The sequence below is a fragment of the Schistocerca cancellata genome, chromosome 10 (assembly GCF_023864275.1).
Source record: "Schistocerca cancellata isolate TAMUIC-IGC-003103 chromosome 10, iqSchCanc2.1, whole genome shotgun sequence".
Taxonomy (NCBI): Eukaryota; Metazoa; Arthropoda; class Insecta; order Orthoptera; family Acrididae; genus Schistocerca; species Schistocerca cancellata.
The window spans coordinates 67,744,959-67,767,180 of NC_064635.1; the positions used below are offsets into that span (position 1 = coordinate 67,744,959).

At 46.1% G+C, this 22,222-nt stretch overlaps 1 protein-coding gene across 1 annotated transcript; it reads left to right on the top strand.

Annotated features, from left to right (window-relative positions):
• Window positions 1-6,819: 6,819 nt before the first annotated feature.
• On the top strand, window positions 6,820-14,398 carry LOC126106117 (keratin, type I cytoskeletal 9-like; the record flags this gene model as incomplete). The annotated part of the gene is made up of 3 exons (XM_049912363.1): window positions 6,820-6,886; window positions 8,570-8,892; window positions 13,119-14,398. Coding segments are annotated over 3 exons (1,020 nt in total), but the record flags the coding sequence as incomplete, so codon positions are not given.
• Between the last annotated feature and the right edge of the window lie 7,824 nt (window positions 14,399-22,222).

The following is a 22,222-nucleotide window of genomic DNA, read 5'->3' on the forward strand; positions in this document are numbered from 1 at the left end:
CACACACCATCTTTATAACCGTTTCTCAGTGCAGCACATTATGCACTCGATCAATTTAGATGCCTACATTCTCAGCAATCTCACGTATTTTTATTCGGCCGTCTTTCATTACCATGTCATGGATTTTGTTAATGGTTTCCTTTGTGTGACCTCAACGCCCTTCATCTTCGGTGCTTGTCGGACCACGTTTGAATTCATTAATCCAAAAATGAGTGGTCTCCATTGATGGTGCAGAGTCCGCGTGAACTTCATCCAATTCTATTTCGATTTCTGCGGCGCTCCAAAGTTTCAAATGAAAAATTTTAACAGCAGCATGAAAATCGGTTTCTTCACTTTCATTTGCAATCGACACACTGACCAATTCAGATCCCTGTCAACAATGGACTTTACGCTGCATATTGTTGAAACTCCTTATGCGATCCTTGGAATAATCACGCTTACGAACCATGAAGGTGTAACACAAATGTTCTATTCTTTAATGGAAATTTACTAGGTTTATCAAATCACTTTCGTAGAAATCCGAAAAAATCGTTACTCCATTTAGCACCTGAGATGGGCATGTCAGCAGCAACTGCTCACAGATATACACCTTAAGCAAAGTAAGAGTAGGACACCGACTGACCAATTCAAATACTATTGCTTGACGTCAGTACTGCAACTGGCGATTTCAGTTTGTTGATGGTGGAGAGATTGAGGTCCGAACTACTCTTTCTTCCTGATGAAACTTGACTGCATTTACTGAGGTACTTGAACTCGCAGGACAATCAATAATGAAGTTCCGCATCTTGATCATTACATCATCTAGGTCGAAAAAAATTGTTGTCCATTAATGAGAATTCGAGACTCCCTGTTAATGCGAAAGCACTGCTGCGGCAGTTCTACCGAGAGTCCAGCCGAGCCCTTCTCCGACTCAGGGAGACGGAATGTTGCCGGCACGCAGCAGCTGCTACCGCGCCGCTTTCGCGTACGGACTGGCCTTGGCAGTGACCGTAGCCACGAGCCGTTGTCAGGCTCCGAGAAGGGCGTCATCCACTTCACGAGGAGGCGCGCTGCCAGCTGACCGCGAAACGCTGCGAGAATTGATAGCACCCACTTGTCCTGGTTAATAGTTGCCGATGTTCAGTACGGCGTAAGATGTCAAAGGGCTGTCGCTACCATAAGAAAGTGATGGTGACTTCAATGCATGGAAGAAACACGAACCTACGACTTCGAAATTGCTCTAGGTATAACACTGGCATTTCGTAAGGGTACTACAAAATAAGAATGTACTGATGACTTCAGTGCGTGCGAGGAACAGCAACCGTGCCTCAGTGACCCGTGATATTCTCTAAGGCAGACGTTGGTATTGCCTGGGAGAATGCCACAGATTAACATTAGTGACTTCAATGCAAGCAAAGAACAGCAACCAGATTTTAGTTACCTCGGAAATGGCCTAGGACAGACGCTGGTAATGGTTAAGAATAATACCAAACCACGAAAGCGATTGGTGGTACATATTAATGCTTTCAGAGCTAATAACGACATAATAGCGTGCATCAATCAAATGTTCAAATGTGTGTGAAATCTTATGGTACTTAACTGCTAAGGTCATCAGTCCCTAAGCTTACACACTGCTTACCCTAAATTATCCTAAGGACAAACACACACACCCATGCCCGAGGAAGGACTCGAATCTCCGCCGGGACCAGCGGTACAGTCCGTGACTGCAGCGCCCTAGACCGCTCGGCTAATCCCTCGCGGCTGTGCACCAATCCATCTCATACCATTACAGTGTTAACCAGGGAGAGTAGGAACTTCTGTACCTGCGGTTTGACTCGAGGAGGAGATGCTGGGGACCGAGGAGATGGTATTTCCCTTTACTTGGCCCGAAAACGAGTGCCACTTGAAAGGTGACATTAGCGAGCGGAGATGCGGTTGCGACTTTCCCCGTCAGCCGGCTGCAGCGTGTGCAGCAAAACCGGAACGGAACGGAAGGCGTCTGATGTTGCCTGCGGGCCGGATACGACTTTCGCTCAGCTCAGCGGAACCGGTCGCACACGTGACGGGCGGAGATGTCGCGCCTGCGCCAGGTGGCCCACACGTGCACGTCCACGCGGGCTTTCTCCCGTGTCGCTGGGCTGGTCGCCCACAATGTAGAAACGCAGCGCTGCGCGCTCCCAGCTGTCACTGGAGGCGCGACACGTCAAGCAGATGACCCACCGGGCTGCTGCCAGAACGGTTGTCCTTTAGACTGACAAAGAGTGGCGTCACGTCCACGACTACTCCACAAGCCGCCCCATGGTGTGTGGCGGAGGGTATATTGTGTCCCTCTGTCACTTTGCCACTCTCCTGTCCCGTTCTTGAATGGTGCGCGGGATGAAAGACTATTAGTAAGCCTCCCTGTGAACTCGCATCACTCTAATCTTACCTTTGTGATTTTTTCGCGAAATATACGTGGGTACGAAGCAACATATATATGTGGGATTGCACGCTCTCAGAATTTTGACAGTAAACCACATTGTGGTGCACCACGCCTCTGTTGCAGAGTCTGCCACTGGAGTTTGGCGGATCTCCGTGACACTTTCACGCGTACTAAAGTAATTTGTGACGGAAAGTGCTGCTCTTCTGGGGACCTTCTGTATTTCGTCCATCAATCATCCAGACTCAGAACGCTACTCAAGTACTGATCGAACGAGATTGTAAGCTACTTCCTTTGTGTATGGGCTGCACTTCTTGAGGAGGCTTTCAGTAATCTCAGTCTGGCGTGCGCCTCCCCTACGATTAGTTTTATGTTGTCGTTCCACTGTAAATCGTTCCATACGTGTACTGTCACGGCCTTGCCGCAGTGGTAACACCGGTTCCCGTCAGGTCGCCGAACTTAGATGGGTGACCATCTGGTCTCCCCAGCGCTGTTGGTAAGCGGGGTGCACTCAGCCCTTGTGAGGCAAACTGAGGAGCTACTTGACTGAGAAGTAGCGGCTCCGGTCACGAGAACTGACAACGGCCGGGAGAGCGGCGTGCTGACCACATGCCCCTCCGCATCCGCATGCAGTGACGCCTGTGGATTGAGGATGACATGGCGGCCGGTCGGTACCGTTGGACCTTCCAAGGCCTGTTCGCACGGAGTTTAGTTTAGTTAGAGTATTACACTGTCAGTTATTTAATGGATGTTACTGCATCCAGTGACTTTCTAATCATACATCGCAAGTGCTACCTCATGGTCGTACCCTATTTTGCGCACTTCCAGAACAATATGCGGGATGCTGTGAATAAACATAAAAGACAGTTTCCTCTATGTACGCCTACACAGGGTGAACGAAGGGGTTTTAGAGTCCATGTTCTCTAGACATTTTTTTCTTGTTTCATTGCGTGCTACCACCTCTGAAAGTTTGGAAAGTAGGAGACGAGGTACTGGCAGAAGTAAAGCTGTGAGGACGGGGCGTGAGTCGTGCTTGGGTAGCTCAGATGGTAGAGCACTTGCCCGCGAAAGGCAAAGGTCGCGAGTTCGAGTCTCGGTCCGGCACACAGTTTTAATCCGCCAGGAAGTTTCTGAAAGTTAGTCGGTGGAGTTCTGGTTGACCCTGTACATGTACTCGGATAAATACTGTACGACGCAGGACGGAGTGCACTTCGCACCAGTACTCATCATTCCGTCTCTCCTGGCATTCTCGTATGAACCGGAACGAAAGATACTACTAGACAGCACAGGGCGAGACAGTGTCTTTACAAACCGTTAAAGTTTTCAGTTCCCCTATTAACTCAAATGTTCAAATGTGTGTCAATTCATAAGGGACCAAAGTGCTGAGGTCATCGGTCCCTTTAGCCGAGCAGTCTAGGCGCTACAGTCATGGACTGTGCGATTGATCCCGGCGGAGGTTCGAGTCCTCCCTCGTTTGTGTTTGTCCTTAGGATAATTTAGGTTAAGTAGTGTGTATAGGGACTGATGACCTTAGCAGCTAAGTCCCTTAAGATTTCACATACATTTTTTTTCATCGGTCCCTAGACTTACACACTACTGGAACTAACTTATGCTATAGTTCAATTCTTTTATCTTGGCGGCTCGCGCATGGCCGCCCAGACGCGGGAGATTGCTGCGTTGCCAGATGCACGCGCCAACAGAAGCAGCGCCATAGTATAGTATAGTATAGTTGCAAACTTACGTGTAGGGGAGACGGCGCAGTTTATGAAGTAAAGCCACCACGGCCGCATTAACCCTTTCGCTGCTACAGAGACGTGCTCCTCGCATTCCGCGCTGTGCGCGATTTTGTTGTCACTGCACTGCTCGCCTGTGCAGACACATGGTGTTCCGACTGCTTTCACACACTTTTCATTCGATTTCACAGAAACTATTTGGCCCAAAAATTTGATTTTTACACATCTTCTTGACTGATACCTTCCCCTCATAAACGACTTAATTTTGTTTCGATGTTCAACGCAGTTATTGTGCAGCATTAAATGTAGTAAACTATTTCACGAAATTTTGAAGAGTTTGCAGAGGTAGAAGTCGACAGCGTATACTTTCTGTATGGTCGATTTTAGTTGCCACTACAAATTTCAAAAAATTACATTCAATCGAATAAAATTCTTGAAGTAAGACAATTCGATATTGTTTTTAAATAAAGAAAATATTGAACACCGATCGAGGTTTGAACTCAGAACGTTTTGCTTAGGCCGGTATCACGCTATCAAATTTCTTTGTCAAATGTCTTTGTACAATATCTTTGTCAAAGATATTTGATGGTGTAATAGGGAACTTTGTCAAATGTCGTCCAATATTTGATCAAATCTAGGGCCTCGCTGTAGATTTGATCAAAGAAGTCGCTTGTCTTCTGTTCACTGCAATGTGACATGTTACCACGTGGAGCGCTAGCATCGCTGCATTCTGTCATCTGTAGTGTTTTTATAAACATTGCGGGTAAACACAATTGGTGTGTGCCGACAACCACAAAATTAATAGAGATGTATGAAGCTGATGAGGCGCTTTACAACGTGAGGCACGCTGAATACAAAAATAGATTACGAAGATTGGAGACCTGACCTAACATAACATAACCCTCTCCTGTAGCAAGCAATCGGAGTGTTACAGTGAGCCTGTCTTGTGCAGATGTAGCAGTTCTTAAGTGAATGTTGTGCTTTGTGATATGAGGGTACACTTCATTGAGCACATACAGAAATGTATGCTCATCCATTCTTAAGTAACTGATCTACGACTTGACGTCCTCCACTACAAGCTCACGTAACAAGTTTTGTTGAATGCTTTTATCGTGTCGTCGTAAAACCCACGGCTTCACCCAGGTATGTTTCGTTTTTTTCCTCCGCTTCTCTTCTGCATATGCACACAGTGCAATTGTGGTACATGCAACTGATGCGGTTAATAACAAGTTGTTGTTGTCAGCCATCTTGAACTTTGACAAAAAATATGATGATAGTGTAATACCCCTTCTAGCGCTACGTCAAAGATCTTTGTCAATTTATTTGACGGAATATTTGATCACATCTTTCATCAAATCTTTGACAAAGAAATTTGATAGTGTAATACCGGCCTTAGCAACCAAAAACCTTAACCATTAGGCTGACGCAGCTCGTCATTCAACAGAATTCCTGGAGGACTTTAGCGAAACTCTCTAAATACCAAGAAACACTGTTGGTATGACTATGAATTACTCACGTTTCGTCCGCAGCTCGTGGTCGTGCGGTAGCGTTCTCGCTTCCCGCGCCCGTGTTCCCGGGTTCGATTCCCGGCGGAGTCAGGGATTTTCTCTGCCTCGTGATGACTGGGTGTTGTGTGTTGTCCTTAGGTTAGTTAGGTTTAAGTAGTTCTAGGGGACTGATGACCATAGATGTTAAGTCCCATAGTGCTCAGAGCCATTTAAACTCACTTTTCGTCGAAGTACAATAGGAAATAAACAATTACCGCTGTTCTTTATTGCGAAAAAGCTGTTAGTAAGAATGAATTTCCTCGCTATCGCCTGAATTAGGAGGCTTATTGCTTGTTTGGTTTAATAAATTAATAGAATATGAAGCAATTGGTTTAAAGAATGCTTTTTCCAAACTTTCTTTCATAGAAAGTCTGCTACCAAGATATTGCTTTTGTTCGATTACTTCATTTATGACTGAACGTTTCTAAAACTGAAGACACTCGTCCGTGCCGGCCGCGGTGGTCTAGCGGTTCTAGGCGCTCAGTCCGGAACCGCGCGACTGCTACGGTCGCAGGTTCGAATCCTGCCTCGGGCATGGATGTGTGTGATGTCCTTAGGTTAGTTAGGTTTAAGTAGTTCTAAGTTCTAGGGGCTGATGACCACAGATGTTAAGTCCCATAGTGCTCAGAGCCATTTGAACACTCGTCCGTGCTCTGCACTGCAGTCGAGCTCTGGCAACGTCGTTCTCTGCTCGTTGGCTTACTGTGTTTTGTGACGTCAGATGCGCAGAACCAACCTAAACTCGGCCGCCGTCGTAAATGACGCGCACTTTAACAACAACACACACCCATTCCCGAGGGAGGACTCGAACCTCCGCACCCCTATTAACTCCTACTTGTACTCGCCACTGGTTTCGCCTCTCCTTGCGTCTCGACAGTAGTGGTCTTCACGTCCGAGTTTGCAGACAACCACCTGCCACGGTGACACTCTGCTGCTCCTCCGGCAGGTGACCCTGGCGCTGTGCTCGGCCGCCTCGTGGGCGGAGGAGGCGGCGGCGCCCAAGGAGAAGCGCACCACCGCCTCGTCGCTCGGCTACGGGGGCGGCCAGCCGCTGTTCGTGTCGAGCGCCTCACAGGGCGGCGGCTACGCCGGGGGCGGCTACGGAGGCGGCTACGGGGGCGGCGCGGCGGCGGGGCCCGTCTTGCTGCAGGCGGCGGCGGCCGCGCCTCTGCCCGTGCACGGCGTCGGCTTGGCTGGCTTCGGCGGAGGTCAGTAGCCCCGACTACCAGCCTTCCTCACCACACCTGGTTTCACAACAGTAAATCAATGTCACAGCATTACCGAAATGTTTTTGCGACCCTGCTCATGAACGTACATCTACTCTCATTTCAAGCAAGCTGCCATTCGTCGTAGCAAATAGAAATTCTCTAAAAGCCCTCCGCAGTCACGCTACAGTCGCTCAATGATGACACTTCCCGCCACACTAGAGCGTTGTCAGCAGTCTCATTACTACACTACTGGCCATTAAAATTGCTACACCAAGAAGAAATGCAGATGATAAACGGGTATTCATTGGACAAATATATTATACTAGAATTGACATGAGATTACATTTTCACGCAATTTGGGTGCATAGATCCTGAGAAATCAGTACCCAGAACAACCAACTCTGGCCGTAATAACGGCCATGATACGCCTGGGCATTGAGTCAAACAGAGCTTGGATGGCGTGTACAGGCACAGCTGCTCATGCAGCTTCAACACGATACCACAGATCATCAAGAGCAGTGACTGGCGTATTGTGACGAGCCAGTTGCTCGGCCATCATTGACCAGACGTTTTCAATTGGTGAGAGATCTAGAGAATCTGCTGGCCAGGGCACCAGTCGAACATTTACTGTATCTAGCGAGGCCCATACAGGACCTGCAACATGCGGTCGTGCATTATCCTGCTGAAATGTAAGGTATCTCAGAGATCGAATGAAGGGTATGCCACGGATCGTAACACCTCTGAAATGTAACGTACACTGTTCAAAATGCCGTCAATGCGAACAGGGGGTGACCGATACGTGTAACCAATGGCACCCCATACCATCACGCCAGGGCGTGACGAATACACGCTTCCAATGTGCGATCACCGCGATGTCGCCAAACGCGGATGCGACCATCATGATGCTGTAAACAGAACCTGGATTCAACCGAAAAAATGACGTTTTGCCATTCGTGCACCCAGGTTCGTCGTCGAGTACAGCATCGCATGCGCTCCTGTCTGTGATGCAGCGTCAAGGGTAACCGCCATGGTCTCCGAGCTTATAGTCCATGCTGCTGCAAATGTCGTCGAACTGTTGGTGCAGATGGTTGTTGTCTTGCAAATTTCCTCATCTGTTGACTCGGGGATCGAGACGTGGCTGCACGATCCGTTACAGCCATGCGGATAAGATGCCTGTCATCTCGACTGCTAATGATGCGAAGCCGTTGGGATCCAGCACGGCGTTCCGTATTACCTTCCTGAACCCTCCGATTCCATATTCTGCTAACACTCATTGGATCTCGACCGACGCGAGCAGCAATGTCGCGATACGGTAAACCGCAATCGCGTTCGGCTTCAATCCGACCTTTATCGAAGTCGGAAACGTGATGGTACGTATTTCTCCTCGTTACACGATGCATCACAACAACGTTTCACCATGCAACGCCGGTCAACTGCTGTTTGTGTATAAGAAATCGATTGGAAACGTTCCTCATGTCAGCACGTTGTAGGTGTCGCAATCGGCGCCAACCTTGTGTGAATGCTGTGAAAAGCTAATCATTTGCATATCACAGCACCTTCTTCCTGTCGGTTAAATTTCGCGTCTGTAGCACGTCATCTTCGTGGTGTAGCAATTTTAATGGCCATTAGTGTATGTGTGTATCATTTTACGTGTTGACAGCGTCGCATCCTGTTCGATTCCAGGTAGCGGGTTGGACCTGCAATCGCTAGGAGGCGGCTATGGAGGCGGACTGCAGAGCATCGGGGGCGGCTACGGCCTGGGGCTGCACGGCTTCGGCGGCGGCTTCGGGGGCGGTCTGGGCGGCCTCCAACTGCAAGGTCTGGGAGGCGGACTCAGCCTCGGTTCGCTCGGCGGTGGATACGGGGGCGGCTACGGAGGCGGCTACGGAGGCGGCAGCGGCGGCGGGCTGTCCCTGGCCTCGCTGAGCTCTGGTGGCCAGCTGAGCACCGTAGCGCTCCCCGGGGGCAGCGTGGGCGGCGGCGTCGGCTACGGCAGCGGCGCCAAGGTAAGCCGACACGTCGCGTGGCAGCGGGCTCACTGTTCTGTGGCAAATCCCTCTCTCAGCAGCCCGGCTCGCGTCTAAACCTGTGTGGCGGTCTGGGATTCCAGCCGGCAGTCCTATTCTGTATCGTTCGGTCACTCTGCCGATCGGGTCGGCAGATGAGCACGCCGAGTGTTGGGGTTACCGCATCCGAGCCTCAGTGCAATACTGTAGCCATTCGGTAGCGAGCCGGTGCGGCTCCCGAGGAACCGAGGTGGGCCCGTGCCGTGTTGAGGTCCCTCCTCGTGCCAGCCAACCGAAGACGAGTGACCGCAGCTGCGGGCACCTTCACCCGACGAGTGCGCACCTAGCATGGCACACCTGGGTGCTCACAGCGCCCCACACCTGAAGTAGCTAGCCCAGACAACTACCAGACACGCTATTCCCATTCCAGAGTGAAACTCATTCTGCAATGGAGTGTGCACTGATATTAAAATTCCTGGCAGATTGAAAATGTGTGCCGGACCGAGACTCGAACTCGGGACCTTTGCCTTTTGCGTGCAAGTGCTCTACCACTGAGCTACCCAAGCACGACTGACGACCCATCCTCACAGTCCTACTTTCGCCAGTGCCTCGTCTCCTACATTCCAAACTTCACAGAAGCTCTCCTGCAAAGCTTGTAAGACTAGCACTCCTGGAAGAAAGGATATTGCAGAGACATGGCATGGCCACAGCCTGGAGGATACTTCCGGAATGAAACTTCCACTCTGCAGTGGAGTGTGCGCTGATGTGAAACTTCCCGGCAGATTAAAACTGTGTGCCGGACCGAGTGCGACTCTCGGTCCTGCACAAAGTTTTAACCTACCAGGGCCTGGACGGGGTGGCCGAGCGGTTCTAGGCGCTACAGTCTGGAGCCACCCGACCGCTACGGTCGCAGGTACGAATCCTGCCTCGGGCATGGATGTGTGTGATGTCCTTAGGTTAGTTAGGTTTAAGTAGTTCTAAGTTCTAGGGGACTGATGACCTCAGAAGTTAAGTCCCATAGTGCTCAGAACCATTTGAATTTTTAACCTGCCTGGAAGTTACACGCTACTCCCATTATTGCTTTCGACTGCAGGTGCATTGAGAGGCCTCAAAATTTCGACAGTGCACCTTGAGGCCGTTGGCTGACTCATGGCAGCTGAACCGTCAACCCCTATGCCCTTTTGATCTGACCCATCTCCCAAGAAATTAAGAGTTGTCAAAGCTTAGAAGAAATAACCGTTGCATTTGATGTCTGGTAAGAACAGTAGAACAGTTTAGCTAATTTAGTCATTTCAGGACTCGCTAAAAAAATGTACCTACAGATGTAAAGCGATGGCTGTAGCTCTTTGATGGGCTCTCATGTACAGTCACAGTTACTCAACCAAATTATGGGCCACTTCCCTGTTCAGTCTGTACCTCGCCACGAAGTTACTCTTGGGCATTTCAAAGGGGTTCGTCCTGTCCTGCAGATTACCTTGCCAAATCACATGGCGCCGCATTTCCTTCGTTGCTCTTGCCTTCTTCTTAACAGTATCACGAGCACAACGTCCACTTCCATGATTCTCACCTGAAACGCATGGATAATAACAGTTATGAACTCAAATTCCACTCGGATGCATTCTAGTGATTCTCCAATAAAATCTAATCATTAAATCGGAAAGTAATGACCATTCAATATTTCTAAGATGACACATTATCTCCATAATCAAAGTACACGAACTGAAGAAATGGTCTCACCGACACCTCACATCCTCTCGGTACAGTAGACCAATAATCGGCAGGCAGACTGATTGTTAACAGGCCTCAGCTGAGTAACGTACAGTTTAGCAGCTTCGGCTACCGAGCCGAAAATGACGTCACTACCAAGGCTAAGCTACGGTACCGGTCGGTATGGATGATACAGAGTAGGGATACTGGAGACTGTACAGTTAGTTTCTTTCCCTCCCAGCCGGGAGGGCGGTCCAGCCCATGATGGCTCGGTAGAGCGGGAAGGGTATGGACTGATGCGTGGTTCACGGACCACACTCTCGGTGTGTAGAACCACCCTCCACTCCATCACACAGTGTTAGTTTGTGAACAAGTTTCAGGGCAAAGGCTGCTGTTGTAATTTGATCTAGCATAGTTCTTGGAACGATTGACTGGCAATTCATACAGTGCAACAGGTGTTCAGATACAGGTGTTAACATTATTAAAATATAAAACTGAATGAAAACTCCACTGTAGCTCTATTTATTGAAGACGATTAGACACCAACACAACAGGTTCAACAACTTTTAAGTTGCATCTTTTGGTGTACATCTGTACAGAAAATGTTATGAATGAATGCTTTGGTAATGGGGAAATGAAGTCGTCTGAGATAACTTAAAGTATAGAGTGGATAGACTTAAACAAGAAGAAAACTAGGTATGGATCAGATACGCCCAACAGAGAATACGTATTTAACAAATATGATTTCTAATTTCATACCAAAAGATGGTTACTTACAATTTGTGTCATATTGTATACGGAGTAGTTACAGAATGCCTCAGAGTAACAGTTGGCGTGGTTGGGCAAAGCTCTCAGCCTTCTTCTATTGATAGAAACCATCATAAAAGATGAGTTTGCAGTCTGAAAAACGAAGGAATAGAATTAGGAGTCAGAATTGATCCTTCATTAAAAAACAGTGAAGCAGTAACCAAAATGAAAAGGAGATGAGTACAGTCCCCATGTAACGTGGAAAAACTGCCAAAAACGGGACTGACCTGTGTTGAAATCATGAACAGACGTCACTTTACCGATTAGTATACGTTCCTGTCGGCCTAAGTCAAGCAATAGACAGTGCGCCTCGTAGATATTATCCAGGAAAGTAATGGGTATTGGAGTGATTGAAGAATAAAATGAAGTTAGTTTTGAAAACTAATAAAATTAATGTATTGAAATATACTGAAAAATAATTTTTATTTTTTAAAACTTTGGGGAACACTAATGATAGAAAGGAAGAAGCTTACGCCGACAGTGAAACTTACCGATAGCTAACATGCTTATGTGTGTTTGTCACCTACGTAACAGTAACCGTAGCAGCTGTCAACGCAATCTACGAGGGTTCAGTTTGTTGTTGGAGCGTGTGCTGTGGCTGTTGTTTAGGTACTGAGAGAGGTAAGGAAACTGAACTAATACAGGCATCATGGAAGGTAAGAGAAGCGAGTTGTTAGTGCTCTGCTGACGAATTGCGACCACATTGTTCACTAGCATTTGAGCAACAGTAAAGAAATTGCAAATAGTGTTAATTTCGCAATGAATCGATACAAATAATTTTCGTTCTTCAGCGAAGTGTTCAAATGGTTCAAATGGCTCTGAGCACTATGGGACTTAACATCTGTGGTCATCAGTCCCCTAGAACTTAGAACTACTTAAACCTAACTAACCTAAGGACATCACACACATCCATGCCCGTGGCAGGATTCGAACCTGCGACCGCAGCGGTCACGAGGTTCTAGACTGAAGCGCCTAGAACCGCACGGCCAGACAGGCCGGCTCAGCAAAGTGTGGGCTCATTTGAAATTTCCTAGCAGATTACAACTGTGTGCCATACCAAACATAGAACATTTGTCTTTTGTATTCGAATGATCTCTACTGAAGTATAAATCGGCAATAAACACAATTTTTGAAACCCACTTAAAATACATGTTATATACAATGCATCAAAATAACAGTTAAAATACATGTTATATACAATGCGTCAAAATAACAGTTAACTTTTAGGGTCAATGTCGTCATGTAAATATGGGTCTCAGCTGTGAAATGTTCCATTGTGTTTACTGTCTCTGTGTGTTACATTTAGCTCATGACCATTCATGAAATGTTGTGATACGCGGGCTTATCCTTGTATGACATATTTCAGGCAGTACCTAGCCCTTGACACATTGACAATAAGAAGTGGTCTCAACCATACCCTACAGGCTACATTTAAAGACTGCCATTTTCGTAAACAAAGCACAGTCTAGATGGCGTTTCACCCATTTTACAGTTTTCGGTCAAATTAGTCCATCTTGTGGTCTAAAATATACCGACAACTGTTTCTGGTGACAACTACGCTTCTCCATATATTTTAGATGCGCTAATTAGGCTGAAACTTATGACACTATTTCAAAGCACGAACTGGAATAGAGCAGACACAGGTAGCCCTCCTTCTGATGTTTTGCCTCTTCTCTGACTGACGATCTCCATCTTTTCTATTCCCCTTGCAGCAGGTGGGCCCCGTCACGTTCGGCATACACGGCGGCGGTTCGTCCGGCTCTGACGCGTCGTCGTCGGGCAGCAGCTACTCGCTGGGCAGCGCGGGGCTCTCCGCGGCGTCGCTGGGCAGCTACTCGCCGGCCTCGCAGTCTGGCGGCTACTCCTCGCCCTCCTCGGGTGGCTACTCCTCGGGCGGCTACTCCTCCGGCTCGGCGCCCAGCCTGTCCAGCTACAGCAGCCACCTGGGCCGCGGGCTGGCGGCCTACGGTGGTGGCAGCCCCTCCACCATCGCCGCCTCCTCCTCCCCCTCGCAGACCTACGCCTCGCCCTCCTCCGGCAGCTACTCCTCCGGCGGCTACTCCTCGCCCTCCTCGGGCAGCTACTCCTCCGGCGGCTACTCCTCGGGCGGCTACTCCGGCAGCTACAGCTCGCCCTCTGCCTCCTACAGTTCGCCACCCGCCGGCTACAGCCACGGCGGTTCCTCCGCTTCCTCCTCCTCATCGAGTGCGGCCGACTACCTGGGCAGCTACAGCTCGCCCGTCAGGAGCTACTCTTCTCGCCCCGCACGCTACTCGGACGGCGGCTACGACACCATCCGCTACAGCAGCCCCGATCCCGGCTTCAAGTACTCCACGCGGTGAAGTGACCGGGCGCCTCCCATCAACTCCATACTTTCATCCCTTACTATCCATTTTCGCATCTACTCTCATGCCATTGAGCAATTCCATTCAGCCCTAGCATCGTGCAAATCCTCTTTAGTCGATACTGTGCCTTCTGCTCCACTGTTCGGTATCTTATTCTCCTGCACGTGTGTCCCAAAACTGATGTTCTTCTTTGGATAGAGAGACCATTCTCAGACTTGATCAGTTTACTACTCCACAGGGTAAATAACAGCCAAAGCCTGTAGGTATAACAAAAATGTCTCCTTCTGAATCCAGATCATTCTAAAATAAGCTGCACAGGTTGTGCGTGTTCAGGTCATTTATGCTACGCACTACCTATCACTGAGAGTTGTACCATTCATGTCATGGTTTCTTACTTCACTTCCTTGTCGTCCCCAAATGCTCATTTTGAGTGTTGTTATACCTCAGGCTTCATTAAGGTCATTGCTTTTGGGCGCACACATAACACGCGTACGATTACTTGCTGCCCTCGCTTTGCGATGCTTGTAAAGCTGCCACATATTGTAAATAGCTCACTGCACCACTTGTTGTTACATTGTTTTGTATTAAGTATTATTGTGATGTCTGTTGTTGTTGTTGTTTTTTTTTAATAAAAGTTAACACTTAAAGATGGTATTTCATTCACTTTCATCTCATTTGTACCATTCCCTACCATTAAAGTTTGAATTACAACAGTAAAGCACACCTGAAAGTTAAGGAGCTATCTGCCATATTTCGCTGATTTTTACTGGCTCACTAATGCTGCGAGCCTAAATTCACAGACTATTGCAAAAGTATCAGGACGTATTATCTCGCTTGACGAAATATTTTAAATAGTTTAATGACACCTAAAGTTGCCATTTTTATCTTTATTTGTTGTGCCATAGCACTACTTCGTTCTAACATCATTATCAAGTAACTCTACAAACAAACAAAAACTCATTGACAGCACATTATGCCATACACGTGTCTGCACTTGTGATTATTTAAGTACTGTCCATCGCTATTGTAATTATAAGTACCAGTGTCGTAGTTGCCACAAAAATTATATCACTACCACCACTGGTGCAACTGCAGATCACAATTCTATAAGATACCGTATATACCACTTACCACTGTACCCAACATAAATGCTATGGCCACTAGTGTGCATCTTCTACATATGTCTGGTGCATCGTCTTTGAATGTCTATGCATACTTCCTCATAATGTCTTTACTACAGCATTACCGTATTCCTGTACCCACATTAAACTTTATACACCTATAACGTCTATGCTGATTGCTATGGCACGTATAATATACGTAATTTAAAAAAAAAACTGTGATGTACACCTGTACTAAACGTGGTATTGATATCAACTGTATAAGAATTACGACACATGCACTTGTAAACACAATGCTGTTAAACGGTTTTTAAATATACACAGGAGCAGACATTTGTATTCCATCCTCTCCCTCCAAATTTCAATAAACTCTAATTCGCTAATTGCGAAATCCGTCATGATATACGCCCTCTTTCCAGTCCTAGTGAGAACACCACAGCTCACAGCATCATTCCATCTTTCTCCCTCCCTCTTCCTCCTGACTTTTAGTCGCTACCTGCCCCATCGTCATACTCGTCATTTCACGTACGTCATGACTATAATGATTCTCATACACCACCATTAGTCCAGCATCATCAACATTATCGTCGGTGATTGTATTTTTACTGTAATATAAATTCATCTATAAGGTTTTTTAAAAAAAAACTCATCAGTATTGTCCACCAACGTGTTTTTCTAAAGCTTCTTTTACTGTCACCTGTTTTTATGTGTTATTGAAAAAGCAATAACGAAAAAAAACTTGCACTGCATAATGTGCCCTCGATGATACTTTAAAAATTGTTATAAAGGTATTTGAGGATAGTCTAAGACCGACACAATGCGACGATACTACGAATAAATAAGAAAATAACAGCTGTAGGTGGCTTCAGAACATTTAAGCGATTCATCGCAGCTGCAGATCCAGTCACAATGAAGATATTAGAAACCTTTAAAACTATGCTTGGGTGGTGTCAAGACTGGGGATCGAGGTAGCCGTGCGACTGGACCTTACGGTCAGTCCACCGACCTGGGAGCGATTATCGAGGAAACCTCGAACTTCAGTGAGGTGCACCGTCTTGCTGGTAGCTTCTCTTGAATAGATAACAAGAGAACGTGAGGCCAATCCTGAGCGGTGTATTCGGCATGTTGTTGGGCCCATCTGTACCGCGCTGCATGGTGTCGTGGTTGCAAAGATGGACGTTGCCATGGACGTCGGGAGTGAAGTTGCGCATCATGCAGCCTATTGCGCACAGTTTGAGTCGTAACACGAAGTCCTGTGGCTGCACGAAAAGCATTATGGTGGTGTTGCCGTCAGGGTTCCTCCGAGCCATAATCCTTAGGTAGCGCTCTTCCACTGCAGTGGTAGTCCTTGGGCGGCTTGAGCGAGGCATGTCATCGACAGTTCCTATCTCTCCTCCATGTGCGAACAAAATCGCTTTCATTCACTCCGAGACGCCCGGACACTTCCCTTGTTGAGAGCCCTTCCTTGTACAAAGTAACAATGCGGACGCGATCGAACCGAGGTATTGACCGTCTAGGCATGGTTGAACCACAGACAACACGAGCCGTGCACCTCCTTCCTGGTGGGATGACTGGAACTGATCGGCTGTCGGACCACCTCCGTGTAATTGGCGCTGCTCATGCATGGTTGTTTACATCTCTGGGCGGAGACGTGTGAGGGGAAATGCAGACGTAATCTAGCGCTCGGTTCTACCAACAGAAACTGCAACGTTTAGCTTCACCACACGATTTTGACACTACAACTGCTAGGTTGCTAGCGTTTGCAGAAATGTAAAAAACGGGAAAGTCGACATGGAGTGTTCCAAACAAATCCGATATGTGACGAAGCCGAACGACGGACCCATCGGACACCTTTTGTTGTTCCACTTACATACAGTTACCGTTGTTAGCAAAGTGGTTCTTGCTCTAAGGATTATAAGCAGGCCACTAGGTTGTTGATGTAAGGAATACCTATTAATAAATCAGTATACAGCTCTAAAGTTGGTAGTATATTTACAATGTGCAGCCGATATTTCTTTTTTTTGCCGATATATCGATATTTTCCTGTCGATATATAGATAATTTTTCGATATTATGATGGCTGATAATGATATTTATTTGTTTAGATATCAATATAGTGGATTCCCGATATTTTTAATAATATCAACAGTCCTAGCCTGAAGCGAAGCTAGGACTGCGACTGGCCGCTTGGCCTTTTTTCCTTATTCTTATTTCATCCCCCTGCGCTCCACGTCGATAGAGGGGGGGGGGGGACTGTCAGTGGTACAGACAATCCGCTCTTCAGATAATTAACAATAAAACCATTAAATGAGGCGGAAAACAAGAAACAGATAGTGGTCATATTCATAATGAATTTAAAGTATTGTAAAGGTGAAAAATAAAATGGAAGTTTTTAGATTTGCTATAGGTGACGTCTTGCACTGGTAGTTAAAAAAGTAACTATAAAAGGCAAAATGGAATATAATTAGCGCACATTCAAAACATGTTGCCGAAGCACTGATGTTTAAAAGAAGCACTTTGCTGTCACTAGAAACTGGAAGAACCTGCCGTGGGATAGGGCGTCAGTTGTTGAAGGGAAAAAGTTTGGCCAGTGCGGAGGGTAGGAATGTGGTGGTGTAGAGATGGAGGACCGGTACGTAGCAGCGATGGGATAGAAGTGGCTGTTGGGGCAGAAGAGGGATGGAGTGAAGGGGGAATTGGTGCCACTAACGGTTGTTGGCAAAAGGGGGATAGGGAAAGAAAGGCAGCTGAGGAAAAAAGGGGTAAGGAAATGAGGGGAGGGGAAGGAGAAGAAATCCTGATAAGGCGTATTGGTTGGGTGGACCTGTAGTTGGTAGGATGGGTAAATGTCGGGGTTGTGTTCGTGGTATGGGAGGGGGAGATGGCTGAAGTATCTTTGGGACAATATGTGGAGGATGTGTAGGTGTAGAGTTGGTGCGACGTGTTGGTAAAGGATCGGCAGCATATGAGGATTCTAAAGTAGTGGGGAAACGATAGGATTATTGGAGTCGAGTTTGCTGATGGTGTAGTCTGTTTGCACGTGTTTAATTTGAGTGAGGAGAGACGGGAATGTGATGAGTTGGTAAAGGATTCTTGTGGGAGAAAGTAAACGGACGCGGGAAGCGAGGCAGAATGCTTGGCGTTCCAGGATTCACCGAGAGAAGTGACGCAGTGGACTCGCATTCGGGTGGGCGACGGTTCGAACCCGCGTCCAGTCATCGTGATTTCCCTAAAGCACTTCAGGCAAAAGCCCGGATGGTTCCTTTGAAAGGGCACGGCTGATTTCCTTCCTCATCCTTCCCTAATCCGATGTGACCGATGACCTCACTGTTTGGTCCCCTTCCCCAAAACCAACCAAGCAACCAACCGTTCCAGGGTCTGGACGGAATGACAGAACTTGGGCGGGGCGGAGATCCACGCCACATTCGCAGCTGGAGCATGCGCCTCGGCTTAAGTATATCGCGGCGGGGCAGTAACCACGGGCTCTTGAGGATCACGCGATCCACGGCCACAATATAGTCCTCGATAACAGCGTAGCCTGTGGATGATGGCAGTGCTATCTGGCGGTGTCTGTTGGCGTTGAGCCCGTAAACGGAACGTTTACAATCACCATCGAAAGCAAACGCAGGAAGTACCAGCGAGACGCGCAACTGTCTGTCTCCGAAAGAGAAGCGCCTGCGGGAGTGGGGAGCGGCAACCCGCAGAGCATAAACGTCGTGCCAGAACGGGAGTAGCAGGGGCCCAGAGCTGCGTATGCTCCATTCAGCTCTAAAGTTTTGCTCGGGTGGTTGTTCACTGAAAAACCGCGTGTTAGAATATACAGCCAGTGTCCTCTACTGCTGGTTGCCATGTGAGTGGCGAACACCCCACGTCACAGGGGCCTTGGTAACGTACAAATCACAAGACTTCGTGCAAACGTGGCGTCATTTTGTGGTCACCGTGGCCAACGATAAACACCGGCCTAAGCCCACGTCTGCGTGACATCAGCAATGGAGTGTTACGTGCTGGCCGAGACAGATGCACACTTTGTCAAAGATTTCGTCAAACTTTTTTGAACAAACTACTCCACTGGAGCTGTTACATAAACGTAAAATTTTTCGTCCTAATGTTCGGGAGTGGATGCCAAACAGTAAACATCATATGTTGCTGGCGGGTCCAGTGCTTGAAGAGAAAGACAAACGGGAACGAAGTGGATGAAACCGTGGATAACGGGAGGAGAAGCTCGAAGTGGTCGCCAGCTACAGTGCGAGGACGTAAGGAACAACGAAAATTATTTGAGAATGTGCGAGCAAATGTTTCAGTTTGCCCTCATGAATGTGGACCCTCGCATTTACATACACTAAGCCTGCAACTGTGTTACTCATTATTACATAATGAAACACTGCAGTACTTCCATATTTTTCAGGCTAAATATAACAATTTTTGAGAATTTATTCTTAATATTAGAAGGAAATATTCATAGAGGTATTTTATGTGGTGTTTGTGTGTATGTTGTTCTATCTTTCTAGCCCTGCTGTTGTTTTCTATGGCTTCCAGCAATTGGACAGATTTCTTTTGTCCTATTTTCCGAAATGTCATATAAAATATCCATATAAATATTTGTACTTGATCATGAGAATAAATTCTCGCAAAGCATCGTGCAAAAATACGCAATTGGTACAGTTTTCCATCATCTAAATCATGAGTACTATTTCTGCTAAAGGTCGTCTCAAGAATAAGTTATGATTTTTAGCAACCGGCGAAAGCTATTACGGCTTGCAATACAATACTGGAATCGCAAAGTGTACTATTTTAGTATTATTCCAGAAACATGCGAACCAATAAATCACCTAATGAGGGTTAAGTTGGAATATTTAGAGTAGGTATAAATGAATTTATTTCACTCGTGTACACTCTGAACACATTCGTCTTTTCACGTCTCCATCTCCTTCCACACCCTTTCTTTTTTATAAGTAAGCCTCACATAATCCACAGTGCAGCAATTTCGAACCCAGCTAATTGCTGCAGTTATTTCTTTTAAGATTCCAACCACTTATTACGGTTATTGTAGTCAGCGCGCTTTGAGTTACGAAGAATTTCGTATTCTTAGCACTTTGCAGTGATCGCGGTGATCGTTGCCACGCATCAAATATACTTCGTCATTTCATAGCTTAAATGCACAAAAGCAACATAATCGAAATGTAAACAACGGCACTGGGTCTAACTTTTATCAGAGATCTTTGCTAAAAGCTTCTCTACTACATCGTCAATTATTTGACTAAAGGGCTTTAATAAGTATTTATCGCTGGCCACGAGCATTGCATGCCACAGTCTAACGCAACGGTCGCGACACTCTGTCTCCAGTGTTGCCAACACTAAAAAACCCGAGTCGCTAGATTCAATATCAAAAGTCGCTAGAAAGTCGCTAAAACTGATTTTACTAGGGGTGTACTGAAAATTTCGTGCTGTGAAGGGTGCAATAAGCCAGTGGGGGGGGGGGGGGGCGGATAAAATATTAATAAAAACTCTCATACGTAATTGCTATATTGTCTTAATTAAATGACGCACCGCTTGCAACAACATATATATAAAATACGCAAACGTTTAATTAAACGTGTTATCACAATTGACGCAACACAAATTGTTCTTTCAATCACAGTAGTCAAATATACTAGAAATATACAACTATATTTGCAACAAAAGAAAGCAAGAAAACAAATTAGGTTACAAAATATATACATACCGGTATGTGAGCTATTCATCGCCGTCACTCAGAAGATCGAAAAACTTCCTGTTTCATGCTCTGACAGAACTGTAGTTGATGCAGAGGGCTGAACGTCGTTCAAAAGATGATGTTGCAGTTCGACTGGTTTTTTGCAAATGGGTAACTTTTCTTCGTTCCAACAAGCTCCAATACGTCTGACGGTATGTCAAAACATGCACAATCTTTATTTTGTTTCTTCAGCTGGTCTCAATATGATCAAAGCATTAATTGTCTTTAACGATAATCCGTTACGTTGTTTGGTTTTTATAATGTTCATAGAACTGAATATTCTTTCCATTTCTGCATTTTAATGCGGTAGGCATAGAACAGTCATTGCTAGCTGTGAAATACTGCAAAACCTCACTCCAAAATAAAACAGTGTTAGTAGTGTTATTCCACCTAATGAAGTTGATATTATGCCAGTCTTGCAACATACAGTCTATGAAATCGCCACTAAAACCCAGTTCTTTGGCTACATCCGCGACAGCATTATTTTTATTCACTTTTGGTGTTTCTTCAACATTCAGCATTGAAATTTTTTTCAGGATCGTAACTTTACTTGGCAGTCTTTGTTGAATTTCTTTTATGAGTTTCAGGCTAAACTGAATGCATCTCTTCTTCACATAAACTTTATTTTCTTCAGACAAACTTGACTCAGACAATGTCTATAGTTAAAAATCTTAGTTTTGTTAATGAAAATACTGGCCCAACATAGTTTTGAGTCGTCAGTACTCCAAAAGTCGCCAGATAAGTCGCTAAATAATTTTTGTCGCTAAAAAGTTTTTTTTGTCGCTAAGACGAAGGCAAAAGTCGCCATTTCTAGCGACAAACTCGCTAAATTGGCAACGCTGTCTGTCTCGTTTTTGTTTCCCACAGCGATAGCAGCGCCCCAAGCGGGCAACTTTTCTGAATAGTATATGGGATCACTGCTAATTCTGACGTTAATTTGATTTTTGACATAGTTTTTACAACAGAGAGTGTATGTAGTGTCATAAAAACCGACAATAACTAAAAAATTACATCACCTTTGTGATGTTCCCTATAGACCCTGAGAGATACGAAACTGTGCATTATAGGACAGTTTATTGACGATTCTCTTGTAACTTACAGAAATTCCCTGAGTAATGTCATTTTTCCTTAATAAAAAAAAATTGCTACTTAATACCAGAAGACCTGACATTTTAGAAAAAGACTTCGTATAGCTATTCAGTAAAGCAGAGTTTTGTTCGCTACACTTTCAACCAAATCAGTGAATGTGGAACGTAGGAAACCCATATGGAATATAATAGCTACGTTATTTAATGTGTCAAATAAGCCACCACAACTGCAGCATAAGGGAAAACCACACAGACATGATAATAAATCGTCAAAAGTAATAAAGCTGTTTCTCAACACAGGAGAAACTAATTCCACAATTCTTGCTAAATCTTCAACACCTTCCTTTTGAAGCAAAAGTAATTACATTTATAAAAATATTGGCGTATTATAAAGTTGAGTGAAGTGTAAGAAAGGGCGAAGCACTGGACTCCATAAAATTTTTTTAGCTGCCAAGGCAAGTGCCTATGATAATATGAGACAACAGAAACAAAGTGATATAAACCAAGATC